We start from the raw sequence: 15,005 nt of genomic DNA, 5'->3' as shown, positions 1-15,005 counted from the left end.
ATCAACCGCAAAGACACCAGAGATAAACAAAACACCTGAATGGACGTATGAGCTCAGAGGACGAGCCCACATTTGTTACGACGTGGCTCAAAAAAAGCCGCAACAAAAGGAGAGACGCACCGAGTTTCAAAAATTAAAGCTTGTCTTTATTAAATGAGACCAAATTAAAGCCAAACCAGTACGGGGTTGTGAGAATACAAAGAGTCACTGGTGTGTGTGTGAATCATGTCTGTGCAACTAGAAACTAGTTCAGGAATCTCTAACTCCGGTGCTCGTGAGCTGCTGTCCAGCAGGTTTTAGATGTTTCCGTACTGCAGCACACCTGACTCACGTGAATGGATCTCCAGCAGCTTGTTGTCAAGTTCTACACAAGTCTGTTAATGATCCATTAATGTGAGTCAGGTGTGCTGCAGTACGTCTAAAACCTGCAGGATCGGAGCTGGAGATCCCTGAACGAGAGCCACCCACAAGATGACCTCAGGGGTCATCACATGCAATCTTCACACATTATGTAATACAAAAAAATAAAACTAAATAAATAAAATAAAAAATTTCCCCATGTAATATAATGTGATGTTTATGATGTAGTTTATTTCTTTTGTTGTTTGTTTTATTGATGTCTTTATATTTAATACTCAGTGAGCTTTTGAATGGCGCCGAGGGGATAAATAAAGTTATTTGAATACTTTAAAATGACTCTTCTGAGTGAGACTAAGCCAGCGGTGAGCTCTTACCACAGACGGCTGCAGTGATCACCGTACAGTTTCCTTCCTCCACCAGCGAACAGTCGTGCAGACGTCGGTCTCGGTACGAACACTGGAGGCAGGTGGAGTTCGGAGCCGAGCTGCTTTTGTCCACACGATAAACTCCACCGCAGTTTAGGTCCCGGCAGATCTGTTCAGCTAAAACATCCACAGAGGCCGGAGCCAGAGGCACCGGGTCGCTGCTCCCAGGACTCCTGAGCGTCCAGCTGCAGCGTTCACCTGCAGGACGGTGGACGACCGGATCGCCTGAGGAAACAGAAACCAGGCTGATTTATCTGATGGGATTCCAGTGGAAGTCGGAGCAGACGTCACTTCTCTGAGACTCTTGAAACATCAGAGTCGACACAGCTGATAATGAATCCGTATGAAGTACTTTGAGTGTGTTTTCATTGTATTGAGGAGTCGGCTGATGTGTTTTATTTCAGAGCCAATACTGATTCAGCAACAGAAAAGGAAAAAGCTCTGTAAAGAGACTCTGGCAGCAAAGGTGCCTGAAAAAATATGTTCAAAAACAGAGGAAAACTGTAAAAGCAATAAAAATAACTGATAATAAATATCTGTAAAAATAATGGTGCTTTTTATCGCATTAAAAAAAAAATGTAATTTCACAGCCGCATATTGTAAAAGAGCAAATTAATATTTGCAAAAATACAGATTTGCTGGCAATATTCTCTTTTTCCAATCAACATGTACAGTTTTTTTTTCTGATTTTACCAGATGTTGTTTGTAGTTGAACAAAACATGGAAAATCTGTAAAATAACAGTTTGAAAAATTTATTTAAGAATCTTTAACATATTCAAATAATAGCAAGAAAACAGAAAAAAAAATTGTGTCTAAAAAGAATTATTTTCCTTTATGGGCTAATCAGAAGATTAATTTACTCTATTAAATTACTTATTTTTAGGCCACATCATGTTGCTCCACTGTTAAAAAATAAAGACCTAATCAGGACATAAATAATGATTTATTTAATAATAGTTGGAAATCGGTGACAGTTCTTTTGTTACATCTAATTTAAGATGAGACACTCGAGGTGAAATCACTGGTTTTTCAAGTCCTGGTTAAAGTTAGTCAATGAAACAATGAAAACCAACAGTGTATAAGTCAGCTTGTCAACTCCCTCTGATTCTGTATTTTATCCAAATTTCTCTGTCTTTAAAAAAAAACGCAACACAAATACGTAGTTTTTACCGATTATTCCTCACACAGGAGGACTTTACTGAAGTTTAGTTTTGTTGCTCTACTGAGCAGGATTGACTTAAAATAAAGAAACAACCATGTGGCAGCATCAGATCTGTTTGTTAATCTGAACCACATCAGACACATCTCACCACATTACTGATGAAGTATTTACTGATGAAGGGTCTGATTTTAGTGTTTCAGCTCACAGATCAGAGCAAATAACCACATCATCAGGGATCTACCCCCTTTAAGAGGCTTTAGATAAAATTTACCTTTGATCAACTAAAGAAAAATGTCTCGAGCTTTAAGCTGAACTTCTTTTTTTTTTTAATTTTATTATCTGTTTTTGCACAGATTGTGAAGTAATCGCACTAGAGACGGTTAATTGACTTTAGTTGTTGCCAACTAGGAACGCAAAAAACAACCACAGAATAAAAAGAGCACAACACAAGCCTGAGATAATAAACAGAATCAGTAAATACAATAAATAAAAGGAAATCATTGGCGGTGATACATTTGGGGGAACTTCAAACAATGAGGCTGTTTTTTTTTTGTTTTTTGTTTTTTAAACTCTGCAGATCTTCCTGACTCTCTGATGTTTGTGTGGATAAAATTAAACTTTTCTGCAGTTTTAACGGAGAAAACAGAAAATCACAATATCATCAGAGTACAGCCCGATGCTAACACCTGGACACACCTAAGGATGGCAAATAACATAAATGGTAAATAAAACCGGTCCCAAAATAGAACCCTGAGGGACGCCTTCTGTAAAACTAAAATAAAGATCACTAATCACTCTGTTGCACTTTGTTTCCTCTCATTTAAGAAGGACTTCATCCAATATGCTTTGAAAGATAAGTTAAATTAAGTAAATTAAATTTTACAGGCTTTGACGATAAAAAGTCATCGTTAGTCGTGTGAAATGTCTTCTTAAAACCTAGAAGATTCTACTTCTGTCTTTTTATTTGATTTCTTTCAGTCTCTGCACCATCGGTTTGTACAACCCTGGAAGTTATTTGTTCAAAAATATTGTTTTCCAAATGAAAATGATGCTTTTAGTTGTATACAATTTACTATAACTGCACCAAAATGCTGCTTTATCTTGGTTTGTTAATGAACTCTACAATGCTTTAGCCAGTTTGTAAACAGAAAATACTAATGCTTCAGGTAGCTCTGTGTTTTCATCGATGGAATATTTCTGGTGTCAGTCACTTTACAAGATTTTACATTTTTCCGTATCTGACAGCAATACTTGAACATCTTATTTTAATACAGTTTTAAAAATTCAGATGCTAAAATGTTGCAAATGTGAATTATAACATCATAAATTTTCCTTTTTGTCATTTACAAAACAGCAATTTCTGACTGAACCGGACTATTTTAGACGCTCTTCAGCATCGTCTGTAACGCTGAAGAAATTTATGATTCATTATGAGAAATGATCTTCCATCAGATTCTTGATTCTAGGTTAGTGTCGGTAGGTTCGTTTCAGGTTGGCATTCTGGTTGCCATGTTTGCTAAACCACAAGACATCCTGAAACTTCTCTTGCAGGTCATAACCTCCACTTTCTTCACCGGCATTTCCTATCTGGAGCAGCAAAAAGTTAAAATGCCAAAAAATTAATCTAAATGTTATCACCTTTTTACTCAGATTTTCATCTTTTTTTGTGCACATATAAGCGTATACCAATACTAGCATGCCAACTGTGGTTTTGGTGAATTATATTTCTGCCATTCTGACGGTAAACTTATCAGTTCGAGATGTTTTTGGAGCTAACGTGTTGTTGAGGATGCCGTTGAGCTCGAAGCCACACAAACAGCAAGAAAGCTTCCTTGCAGAGCAGAGCAGGGTCTGCGTGGGAGGGACCCTCACTTTCACACACTTGAACCTGCACCTGCAAAATTCATGTGGTTCAAAAGCAGGTCACCGCCACATCCTGTCACAGCAAGACTGACAGCATTCATGCAGCCCCTGCACACAGAGTGTGTCGTGATGCTGGGCAGAAAGTGGTGAATTAAAGCCCACTGTGTGTTGTGGAGATGCAGAAAGACAGAGCAGTTATCCACCACAGCTACAAATGACAAAGACTTCACTTACTGTTGAACGTCTCTTGTAGATTTGTTGTATTTCCATTTTCTGTTACGTTCACATTTGTTGGGGTCGTCTGAGTGGAAGAGTTTTGAAAATCTGAAACGAAAAAGGAGAAAAAGATTGTGTCACTAATGGTCCAACACAGGCCGAAAACGCCACAACAAACAGATTCTAGGCGGTAACAGCCTGACCAAGTGTCACCTTGTTGTGTTTTGGCACGTGGGGGAAGGACAATGTGGCTGGAACGTCACGACCAACCTCGGAAATCTCTCGTCCACATTTTACACAAAATTTTAATATGGTGAAGCTGATATAAGACGGGTCGGATCTAACCAAACCAAATCAGAGCAACTTCTTCTTCTGCAGCTGAATGTAAATACCGTCTATACAACAAATAGATATATAAATGCACACACACACACACACACACACACACCTACACACACACACACACGACTGCAACTTTTGCACAATCTACACTGCACTTTAGTTTTACCGTCTCTCTTCTCGTCATTATTTATGTTTTTTTTCTGTTCAAGGAATATTTTTTAGCATGTTTTACACTGGTCAATTTGCATTTCCCCGTATCAGCTCTTGACAAATAAAAACTCTTGAATCTTGACACTGTCGGTCTTTAAAACTGGTTTTATGTTTCCCGCCAAAGTGCACAAAAGGAAAGATTGAAATAACTCAAAAACAACGTGGTTGAATTTTTAACACTGCGTAAAAGACGAGGGTGAAAAAAGAAACAAAAAGGCTAACAAAAAGCTCAACATTAACAATTAGAAATCAGTTTAAAGAAGTAAAATCGGTACAAATGCAGAACATTACTAGAGACTTTTCATTGTGAAGCCTGTTCTTTTTATTTTACTAGATTTTCAATCCGTAAATTATTACAAGAAAAACAGTTTTTAAATGGAACTGATGCACCGACAGAGAGAAAATAGGAGCTGCACACATGCTGCTTTAGCTTTAAATACGCTACTGAAATTTTTATCCTTGATACTCTTCTTATGATAAATAATATTCAGAAAACTGTAAAACAGAACACAGTATCCATGTGTCCATTTTGCTGATCATAATAACTTATCTTGAGGTACTCGTTCAAGTGAGACACGAAAAGAGTTACAAATACGTTTGAAAAATGGAACAAGATTTTAATAAATGCAACTTATCTAAACATATATATAACTGTCTCATTTTGATACTGCATTTAAAACACAGCTCAAATTCATTTCTAATCTCACAAAAACGTACTTTTACTATAAAAAGTAAACATGAAAGTGTAAAACTGTAAACGTTACCTTGACAAAAACAGCTCAGATGGACAATTAAAATGTATTTCAGCAGCATCATGTTGTTGATATAAAGAAATATCTTCGATTGTCTTCTCAAAGCTGAAATCAACTCAACTGTCACACTTGTACTGAGTTTTTTCTGCACTAAGTCACGTTTCCTCTCTTGATCCTTTTATATTAGTCTGACAAAACTTCCCATTTGGTGCACAACAGCAGGAAGTAAAAACGGCGAGGCTCCGTCCCTCATTCGCTTTGGAAGGAGTTCAGCTACAATACACTCATTAAACTGTACAAATGTAATTGTTTTTGTAATGTTTAATATTAAGCAATTGCCCACTGAGGGAATTCTGAGGTTTTTGGGCCCATTTTCTTACCCTAGTTATACTATTAATCACAGTATGTTTACCCTTTTAATGCCAAAAATGTTACTTTTAATTTGCTTTAGATGCAAATTCAGAACACCAAGAGAAAGTCAACATAACCAGAAGGAAAGAATAAAACTACTAAATAATAATTAATCCAGGTTATGTGAATGAAATAATAAAATATCATTCATGTGGCAGCAAGGAAGTAAATTGTAATTTATTGAATATAATGTGTGATCCTAAATCACACAATGTTTATGAAAGTTATAAAGATATTTGTGTTGGATGAATCCTATTACATCATTTTAATTAAATCTAATATGTTAATGGTGGTTTTTGTTGTTTTGTTGATTTTTTTTTTCTTTTTTTTGTTGTATATAATTGATATGAGTAATGTGATACACGGTGTCATGTTGACAGCTTTGCAAACATATTAAATCTAATGTACGAGGAGTGTTTCGCTGCTCATCGGACTTGACGTAATTCCGTTTTGAACCAGCTGAGGGTGACATTAACTCATTTAAACCTATAAAAATAACATTCATTTAGCTGATATCCCTGTCTCAGTATTTCTGCTAATATGCATTGAAAACTCCTTGATGCTTTGTCTTAAAATTTGATTATTTTATCCATCTTCACAGAGTTAACAGTGCAGTTTCAAATGTACACAGGATGGGTATTTAAAGGTCGATATCAGGCCTTAATTAAAAGAAAGAAAGAAAGAAAGAAAGAAAGAAAGAAAGAAAGAGGTTCTTATATTTCTACAATTCTACATAATTCCAATGGCAGGTTATACTGTGTTGGCCTATGTGTCTTCAAATCACAATTTCGTTTGTTTCTTCCAGTTGTTTAGGACTATTTCCTTTATTTATCAAATACCTGGACATTATGTTGATTAATGTAAATTATTACTATTTCTTAGACAGCAGCGGGATCAATATGAGTGTCTCCACAGAGAGAAAGTTGTGTACATTTACACATGAAACAATAGCAGCAACTTCATCAGTTAGTTTTAATTATAAGTTATCCCCAGCATGGGAAAGAATCAACCAGGATGTATCAGCAGGTCACACCGTTTACCTGTCCTCACCTCACACAGGTGAGATGTCACACAGAGTTTACAGTTTGTCAGCTGCAGGTAAATATTTTCTGACATTGCTGCTGCCCCTCAGGTGGAATCCTGAACTTTGAGTTTCACATTTTAAGAAATCAGAAATAAACTGGGCTGCTAGTAATTTGGACACTTGGTTAAGCTGTTGTTTCGTCAGTTTTTGCATTATTGTGCATTATGTTTGATTAATTGCGTTGCTGCTTAATCGTGTGTGTACCATACCGTGGCCTCTGTCTGTATGAAAGCACCAGTCACTGTAACGGATGGATAAAGGAGCAATGTTCCATGTTCCATGTCCAAAAAGGGCTCACATGCATCCAGCTTTCTGTTTCTTTCTTTTGGCTGCAGGTTCTGATTCAGTCTTGCATTGTTCACCAGTTTGTTTCCAGAGCTCTTTAAAGTGGGTCCACACCGTCTTCAAAAGTCAGCTTCAAATAAACCCTCAGCTAATTCTAAATCACACACACGTTAACTAATAAAACATGTACAAACATTTTCTATATAAATATAAAGAACAGACGCATTTTTACACCGTCTAACCAACTTTTCAGTGACAATAATGACGCCGTGTAATGCTACTGTGCTGCTAATAAAGTTTAAACAAAAAGAGAGGAAGACGCTTTGTTTACTTCCTGCTTCAGGAGCACGCGCTCGGCTCAACTCTGTCTCCTATTGGCTTCGTTGACGTGTAGCCCCGCCCACCGCTGGCAGACCGGAAAATTTAACTGACAGAAGAAGAAAAAGAAGAATTAATTTAAATTTGTGTCATTTTCCAACGTCTTCTCGAACAACAAAAGGCGTAATTACACTTTTAACGAAACGTGTGATTCGGGGAAGATGCGTCCGCCTTCATGTGACAACTTTTCGTGACTTTGTTTTGTTGCTGCTTTTGATTACCGTACCTATTTTTTGAAGCTAAAGCAGAACGAGTCTAAAAAGTCAACAGAAATACAAATACGGCCACTTACCTTAAAAAATAAGAGTTAAATTTTAATAAAAACTTCCGATGACACAGTTTACGGATGGGGGTATTTATACACATGCGCAATGAGTCATAAACGCAGAGTCGTTGGCGCCAGCGCGGAAGCTGGTTTCATTGGGCTCGGAACCGAGGCGGGTAAGCTGCATTTATTAGTCTTTAAACCGGTTTATTTAGCTCCGGATGTTGAATTTACACCCCTAAGCCTGTTCTGTATATTTCATATGCAGCAGCAGATTCGTGGGGACTCACTTAAAGCTGCCTGTTGGTTGTTATTTTGCTGCTAAGTTTGTGAACTCGGTTCGAACTGGAGCGTCGAGGTTAGCCAACATTAGCTCGATGAAAGTCGAGTTCGTTGACGGCTGAGAGTTACTTTTAAAGTCCAGCGGCTTCAGAGGAGACAGGGAAGCAAAGTTTGCATCTTCTGAGCTTTAATTCGTGAAGCCAAACTTTCCACCGAGGGCGCCTTTTTCAGTTTGTTCCTGCTTCAGTCGCCTTTAATTCATTGTGAAAAACGCACCTGTTGCAGAATCGATCAGATATAAACTAATGGGTGAGGCATTAAGTCGCTAGTGGTCGTTTTGCATCCGATTCAAAGCGTTTGATAAGTTTTTTCCTGGTACAAAATGTCCCCTCTGGGCCTTTGTGTTGTGGCAGCACGAAGGCAGCTCTTGTGGAGTTTTCCACTGCCTCTTTGTGTTCTTTGGGTCATCTTGGCTCATGCATCTGCAAAGTCTTCCAGCCACAAACGTCCTCCGAGGTATTGCAAAGCAGCAGTGTTGAGTTTGAGCCTATTGTAGCTGCACAATTGGAGCAATTTATCAATGAGATTGGCGCATTTGATGAGGTGGTAAATAGTCCTGAAACTCTGCGGGTTTACTCGGAGTTAGTGTCTCCATTTCCATCTGGAGACTTGCTTCCTGGTTTTCTCGCTAATAAACACTGACATTACTTCCTGTCTTGCAGATAAAAGCAGCCACAGCGATGACTAGACGAAGGTAATTGCATCTCCTGTTGATTAACCCTTTGAACCCCAAGCAGTTTGTGTGCAGCTTTCTGCTCCTGTCACCTTTCCTCCCCTCACTGTGAGCTCATTTTATTTTCATTTGTTTTTTACTGCTCTACAAAGAAACAGCACAGCCATGACTAGAAGTAGAGAGAGCTGAAAAAGTTAGAAAGCCATAAATCACAAAATACAAGAAAAAGACAGAAGTTGAGCTTGTTTGATCACTTATTGTACAAAAATGTGAAGGGGGGAAAAAAATCCTAGAATCGACATGTGCAACAATTTGGAGGTGCCGATGTAATATCAATACTGGAAAAAGGATTCTTTACATGCTCGATATATATTTACAGCTTCTGTATTTTTCCCACTACTCAACATTTCAAGTCTAGAAAGAGGTTACACCACGTTGAAAGTGTTTTCCAACCACTTGCTTCTGTTTTTGAGCCATGTTGCGTCGATTTTATTGCTCAAGTAGGTTTTATTTTGCTCTCAATCTCGCTAATCAGCTTCCATGCTTGTGTCCTCGCTGCTCTTTGTAAACACAGCCTGCAGTTGAGCCGAATATAGCTGGTCACAGCCAAGTCACTCGTTGCTTCTTTGTTGCACCAATGAGGGCAGAATATTTGTTTTTTACTCAATCTGGTACAAAAGGTTTTTGCTTCTGTTCATTTGTTTATTCTTTTTTTTTTTTTAAATGAGACAAGTAGAATAAAGGCTTAAATTCAGCACTGTTGAACATCTGACGTTCTTTCTGGAAGTATCATGGCAGAATTTTGGCTTTTAAAAAATAAATTAATTAAATGTGTCTCTGGATTCTTGGGGTTCAGAGGGTTTATGCGGTATTATTGTATCACAGTTTGTTGCTTTGTCTGTCTGTGAAGCTTCAAACTGAAAGTGTTGTGGTGTCTTTGCAGTGGCCGCCAGCGCAAAAGGTCTGAAAATGCATCCAGACGGAAAGGCAAAGTGAGAAAGGTAATGAATTTAAGAGCGAACTTCGCAGCTTTAATTGGCTCAGTTTTCTCGAGGCTCTTTTAATACAGCTTGTTCCACCTTTTCTCTGCAGCAAAGCAACAGAAAAATGGATCAGCCGCTGGCGAAGCTGCAACTCGACAAGGTTTGTCTCTTTCTCGAAACAAATATTTTGTCAGCGCTTTCCACATCTGTCCCGAAAATAAAATAAAAAGAGTTAATGACATGTCTCATTTCCTGGTCAGAACCGGGCGATTCTCGAAGGTGTTTCTCAACCATGTCTCATCGGGTCTCCTGAAAAGACAAAAGCGTTGGACTTTCCTGCTCTCACATCCTCAGAGTCGATGATTCGGTGTCCTCTTCGCAGGTGATTATCGCGCGTTATTCAGCTTCAGAGTTCAAGATCTCTGAACAACGAATCACTTCCCCGAAATCCAAAATATGTCCAAACAACAGATTATTAGTTTTGAGGGAAAACCTCTTCAGTCTCTGCTCGAAACATTTGATTTTCGTTTCTGCCCTCTGTTGCATATCACTCTTATAGTCTGGACTGCAGCGACAACATTCATGACAGCTCCCCAAAAGTGGCTGCAAGGTGGAGCAGTTGGTAGTACTGTTGCCTCACAACAAGAAGGTCACCGGTTCGTGCCGGTGGGGGCACTGGGATCTTTCTACGTGGAGTCTCCATGTTCTCCCCGTGCAGCGTGGGTTCTCTTTGGGTTCTCCGGCTTCCTCCCACACAGTCCAGAAACATGTTGAGGTTAATTGGTGATTCTAAATTGTCCGTAGGTGTGAATGTGAGTGTGCTTGGTTGTCTCTGGGTTTGGTCCAGCCCCTGCAGTGGAGTGCTGACCTGTCCAGGTGAACCTGCCTTCACCCTGAGTCAGCTGGGATAGACTCCAGCCCCCCATGACCCTAGTGAGGATTAAGCGGTGTATAGATGATGGATGGATATCAGTCAAGTTCATTTAATTGAACGAGACTAAAATCATGATTCAATCTATTGTTTGTTCTGTAAAATGTCAGGAAACGGTAAAATAAATTCCAGTCATGGTACAAGGTGATGTCATGACTGTCCAAAACCACAAAGTATTCAATTTAGGACCAAGAAAAAGCCGTAAATTCTCTAATTTTAATAAAACGTGCTCAGTTATCAAAGTGGTTGTAGATTTTCTTTTCACAGATTAATCGTTGCAGCTTTGTTTCTGTGTGTTTCAGTTCTGACGCTCCTCATGAGATTTCGCCGATCCTCGACAAGCGGGGTCGCAGTCTAAGCTTCATTGAGAAACACCCGACCCTACAACCCAGAATGAGATCGATCCTCCTCGACTGGTTAATCGAGGTACTTCTTTAACTGGAGTGTTTGTCTCCAAAGATGAGGTTGCAGCTGTGTTTGAGGAGAATGGAAGGAATGGATGAAACATTGGTTACCAAAACTAAATGATTCAGTTTTTCCTGTTTAGTCTTTATGTAGTCGTTGCATTCGTTAGCTTTTAATCTTTTCAAGCAGAATTCTGTCACACACTGTCAGGAATATAAGTCGAAAAGCATCAACACTCTTAAGCTGCTCATTGACTTTCATTAAACCAGCTGGTGCTTTAACGGCGTGTTTGTCTCCAGGTGAGTGAAGCCTACACTCTTCACCGGCAGACCTTCTACCTGGCCCAGGAGTACTTTGACCGCTTCATGCTGACCCAGAGCAACATTGAAAAGGGAATTCTGCAGCTCATCGGGGTCACCTGCCTGTTTATAGCCTCCAAGATGGAGGTAAGACAGGAATCGAGTGTGTTTTTCCTCCAAAGTAGCTGAATTGAAACAAAGCTGTGCTCTTCAGTGACGTAAGATTCCAGCAAAAATTTGAAAACACGTCCACAGACTTAGTCCAGGAAATCTGAGCTGCTTCGTGTAAAGTCGGACACACAGATTTATTCAGTAAAATACTTGTGTATCGATTCTGAGATGAGACTGTGCAGCCTCATTGCTGAATATTTCATTTCTCTACAGGAATCTTCTCCTCCAAAGCTCTCGGACATGGTCTACGTGACCGCAGGAACCTACTTTGAAGAAGAAGTCCTTCAAATGGAGCTCATTATTCTGAAGGTTACAGGAACATTGACTCTATAGTTTTATGTATGTATTAAAGTTTTAAGGTTTTCTAATTGTATTTATTGATTTTTTGCTTGTTTTGCAGGAGTTGCAGTGGAACCTTTGTCCTGAAACCCTGGTGTCTTGGCTCCAGGTCTACTTTCAGCTTGCATCGATGGACACACACTCAGACCTGCTGGAGCCGCATTTCCCGGTAGACGTTTTCCTGCTGATGACACGAGTAGGTGGATTTAAAGGAGTTATCATTCAGAGTCGCTGTGTTGGATTTTATTGAGACAGTAAAATCACTGAAACTTTCTTCTGAGAAATATTAAATTTAGTTTTTTTTTTGTTTTGTTTTTTTTTAGCTGTTAGATCTGTGCGTCCTCGACTTAAACTCTTTGAACTTCGAGTACCGAGTGTTGGCTGCCTCCGTCCTGTGTCACTTCATACCCCCAGAAACAGTTGAAGAGGTTTCAGGTGAGTTTTGGTTGACAACATTCATCAAAGTCAGAAAACTTGAACCCAGATGGAGCTGAATAACTAAAAAAGCTAAACGTCCACGCTATAGATCACATTCACTGGCTGCTCTGGTCTAAACACAGGTCCTCGTTTTTTTTTTTTCTCCTTCAGGTTTGCCGATAGACGCCCTGCGGCCCTGCATGAGCTGGATGGCTCCCTTTGTGGACTCGGTGGGTCTCTTAGGCAAGGTCACGCTGAGGGATTTCAACAACGTGAAGACTGAAGACAGACACAACATCCAGACGCACGCAAACTACATGAGCATGCTGGTCAGTGCTTTCTGTTACTCAGAGTAGAAGGTAATGTGGTGTTTAGACCCTGTGCAGTAGTTCAAAAGTTACAAACTGCCACTAAAGAAGCCTGAAAGACGAGTTGTGGGGGGAAAATGAGCGTTGATGTAAAGTGCATCAGATTAAAGTTTAAGCAGCGACGTTGGTTTGAGAGGACTGAGCTGCTCAAATTGATCTAGTTTAAGATCATTTGTCAGCTGTGATAGACGCCCTGCAAGGTCCCAACAAAAATCACAAGATCTCCGGTCGCCCTAAACGCACAACGCATGGGCCAGTAGCTTTACCTGTTTAATGTTCCGGTGAGATCATTTCTTTGTCCTTTATTCATTAATATTTATCAGAGTGTGTCTCAATTTGTATGTTTTTCATGGTTGTGTTCACATTAAAATAACCTTAATTCAAAATAAACCTATAAAAATTATTAAAATGATCAGAATTTACTGATGGACTGACATGAGAGATTTTATCGGTATGAATTTTACAAATTTCTTATCACAAATATCCTTTTAAACTCACTGTAATGCCACCATCCAAAAACAATTTACACATTTACTGAAATTAATTTTTACAGCAACTTTCAGGAGCAGATATAAGTTCAGCTTTTTTGTTGCAGGAATTTTACACTAAAGTTGTTTCTTTGGTTAGTTTTGTTCAGCTTAATGGTGCAAAAACAACAAATGCGTATTTAACTTGCCATAGCTGCACTGAGTGTGCAAGATGTCCAGAAATATTCGGCATCTTCTTCCAAAACAAATTACATTTCTGAGGCGCGCCGCTTTAACCTTTTAAAAAATATTACTTTCAGCAGATATGCTGAGGATTAATTGTGTCATTTAAAGGAAACGGCTGAAATGAAAAGATCAGTCACACAAATTTAACAAAGAAAATCTTGTTTCTGTCAGGACGGCGCCAGTCAAAAGATGCTGAATGGCCAGATTCCAACTCCACCGAGCAGCACGGAGAAAACCCACTGAACCGAAGGAGGACGACTGACGTGAACTCAGGGCTGATGAACAACAAACACTGATTCTGTTTACTACAGGGAAGAAAAAAAACAGTCTGACTGCGAACATGAAACATTTCAGCATTATTCAGGATGATGATGATTCTGTGTTTTGAGAGACTCTTGAATCTTGGCCAAAGCTTTTCTTCTTTTTTGTCTTTTATGGGTTTTGTATTTTGTTGTTTTTGTTGTTTTTTAGCTTCTTTTTAGTAACTGCTTTGCTGAAGAAAAGAGAAAATGTCAAAAAAAAATTGAGTGTCAAGGTTTAAGGTGAAAGCCATTTCTGGCTGTGATGTGCAATTGTTTTTACTTTTTTAAAATTTGTTGTTTTTTTCTTTTTAAATGTTGAGGAAACACACGGAGACACTGCTTCAGGGTCAGAGGAAATGTTCAATAGTTTTTAGCGGGTTACTGCCTCCTATTTTACTCGACTCTTAAATGAACTGAACTTGAAAACACGCGATGTACAAACAAAGATGAATGATGTTCTCTGCACGAACCGATGCATTATTTGTGTAACTCAGGGCGTTTTATTTCTTGTAAGAATTCACTTCACATGACTTCAAGTGAACAAATGAACAGCTGTATTTATTTAGTTTACTTTCAACCGCAAAATAAAAAATGTACATTCCCTCCCCTCAAACACTGCTCTGTGTTTTACTAGAAGTACAGTTTGGCCATCGCCTGCAGGAACCTCTTCTTCCTCTTCTGGGCCGCGAGCTGCAGAACCTCCTCTGGGTTGCTGGTGTTCAGCTCCGTCTGGCCGATTGCTTTGATCTGAACAAGTGGGAGAAACCAGGATAACAAGGGGGTTTTTGTTTTTTTTTTTTCAGGTTCCAACGCCTCGAAGGAACTTCTTCAAATTTGGCACGTCCATTTGATCAGAGGTGTTGGTGATCAAAAGTCACTGTGACCTTGTTAAACACTGCATTCATGCTCCAGTTACAACAGAACTTCACACGAATGTCTAGTAAGATGGAATGAAGTGATGACAGCATAGAAGTCAACTGTACAGTAGGCCTGGAAAGTTTCTAAACTTTGACTATTTGTTTGCCAGTTGATCAGTGTGCTGTAAGTACAACCACGGCTCAACTGGTTTAAATCTAGATTTCTGTGACAAACGAGGAAATTAGTCCTCAGCAACATCCTGAGTTGAAAAATCCTTCATGAAAGCAGCCTCTGATATAAACTGAGGTTTTAAACACTCACCGCTATTTGTCTCTTCTCAGTTTCGCCCCGTTTGTGGTGAATATCTGAAGACAGAGTCAGGAAGCTAAACAGAAACTCGAAAACAACTGAGGGCTGAACTATGAAGTGAGAGAAGTGGGTTTGCAGGTA

At 39.1% G+C, this 15,005-nt stretch overlaps 3 protein-coding genes across 5 annotated transcripts in view; 1 reads left to right on the top strand and 2 right to left on the bottom strand.

Annotated features, from left to right (window-relative positions):
- The window catches only part of LOC103365462 (deleted in malignant brain tumors 1 protein-like), a 32,199-nt gene extending 26,746 nt beyond the window's left edge, over window positions 1-5,453 (bottom strand). For 2 of the 3 annotated variants that reach the window (XM_008292904.1, XM_008292906.1), the window contains exons 1-3: window positions 5,344-5,452; window positions 4,046-4,135; window positions 735-1,010 (exon numbers count right to left, since the gene is read on the bottom strand). In XM_008292904.1, the coding sequence (XP_008291126.1) occupies window positions 735-1,010; window positions 4,046-4,135; window positions 5,344-5,395 (418 nt within the window). In that variant the 5' untranslated portion in view covers window positions 5,396-5,452. Of the gene's footprint in view, window positions 1-734; window positions 1,011-4,045; window positions 4,136-5,343 lie in introns of all 3 variants that reach the window. The other variant, XM_008292903.1, reaches the window with a different exon arrangement.
- A 2,429-nt stretch (window positions 5,454-7,882) lies between these two features.
- LOC103365461 (G1/S-specific cyclin-E2-like) lies at window positions 7,883-14,310 on the top strand. The gene is made up of 12 exons (XM_008292902.1): window positions 7,883-7,930; window positions 8,759-8,790; window positions 9,713-9,770; window positions 9,862-9,912; window positions 10,013-10,134; window positions 10,986-11,109; window positions 11,388-11,534; window positions 11,772-11,867; window positions 11,959-12,093; window positions 12,221-12,332; window positions 12,486-12,643; window positions 13,567-14,310. Exons 2-12 carry the CDS (start codon window positions 8,777-8,779, stop codon window positions 13,636-13,638), a joined length of 1,089 nt encoding a protein of 362 aa, XP_008291124.1. The 5' UTR covers window positions 7,883-7,930; window positions 8,759-8,776; the 3' UTR covers window positions 13,639-14,310.
- The window catches only part of ints8 (integrator complex subunit 8), an 18,165-nt gene continuing 17,388 nt past the window's right edge, over window positions 14,229-15,005 (bottom strand). Inside the window, exons 26-27 of the mRNA XM_008292909.1 lie at window positions 14,877-14,920; window positions 14,229-14,444 (exon numbers count right to left, since the gene is read on the bottom strand). Coding sequence (XP_008291131.1) covers window positions 14,328-14,444; window positions 14,877-14,920 — 161 coding nt within the window. The 3' untranslated portion in view covers window positions 14,229-14,327. The remainder of the gene's footprint in view (window positions 14,445-14,876; window positions 14,921-15,005) is intronic.

The sequence above is a fragment of the Stegastes partitus genome, unplaced genomic scaffold, assembly GCF_000690725.1.
Source record: "Stegastes partitus isolate 25-593 unplaced genomic scaffold, Stegastes_partitus-1.0.2 Scaffold841, whole genome shotgun sequence".
NCBI lineage: Eukaryota > Metazoa > Chordata > Actinopteri > Pomacentridae > Stegastes > Stegastes partitus.
This window is presented reverse-complemented; position numbering and strand designations above follow the sequence as displayed.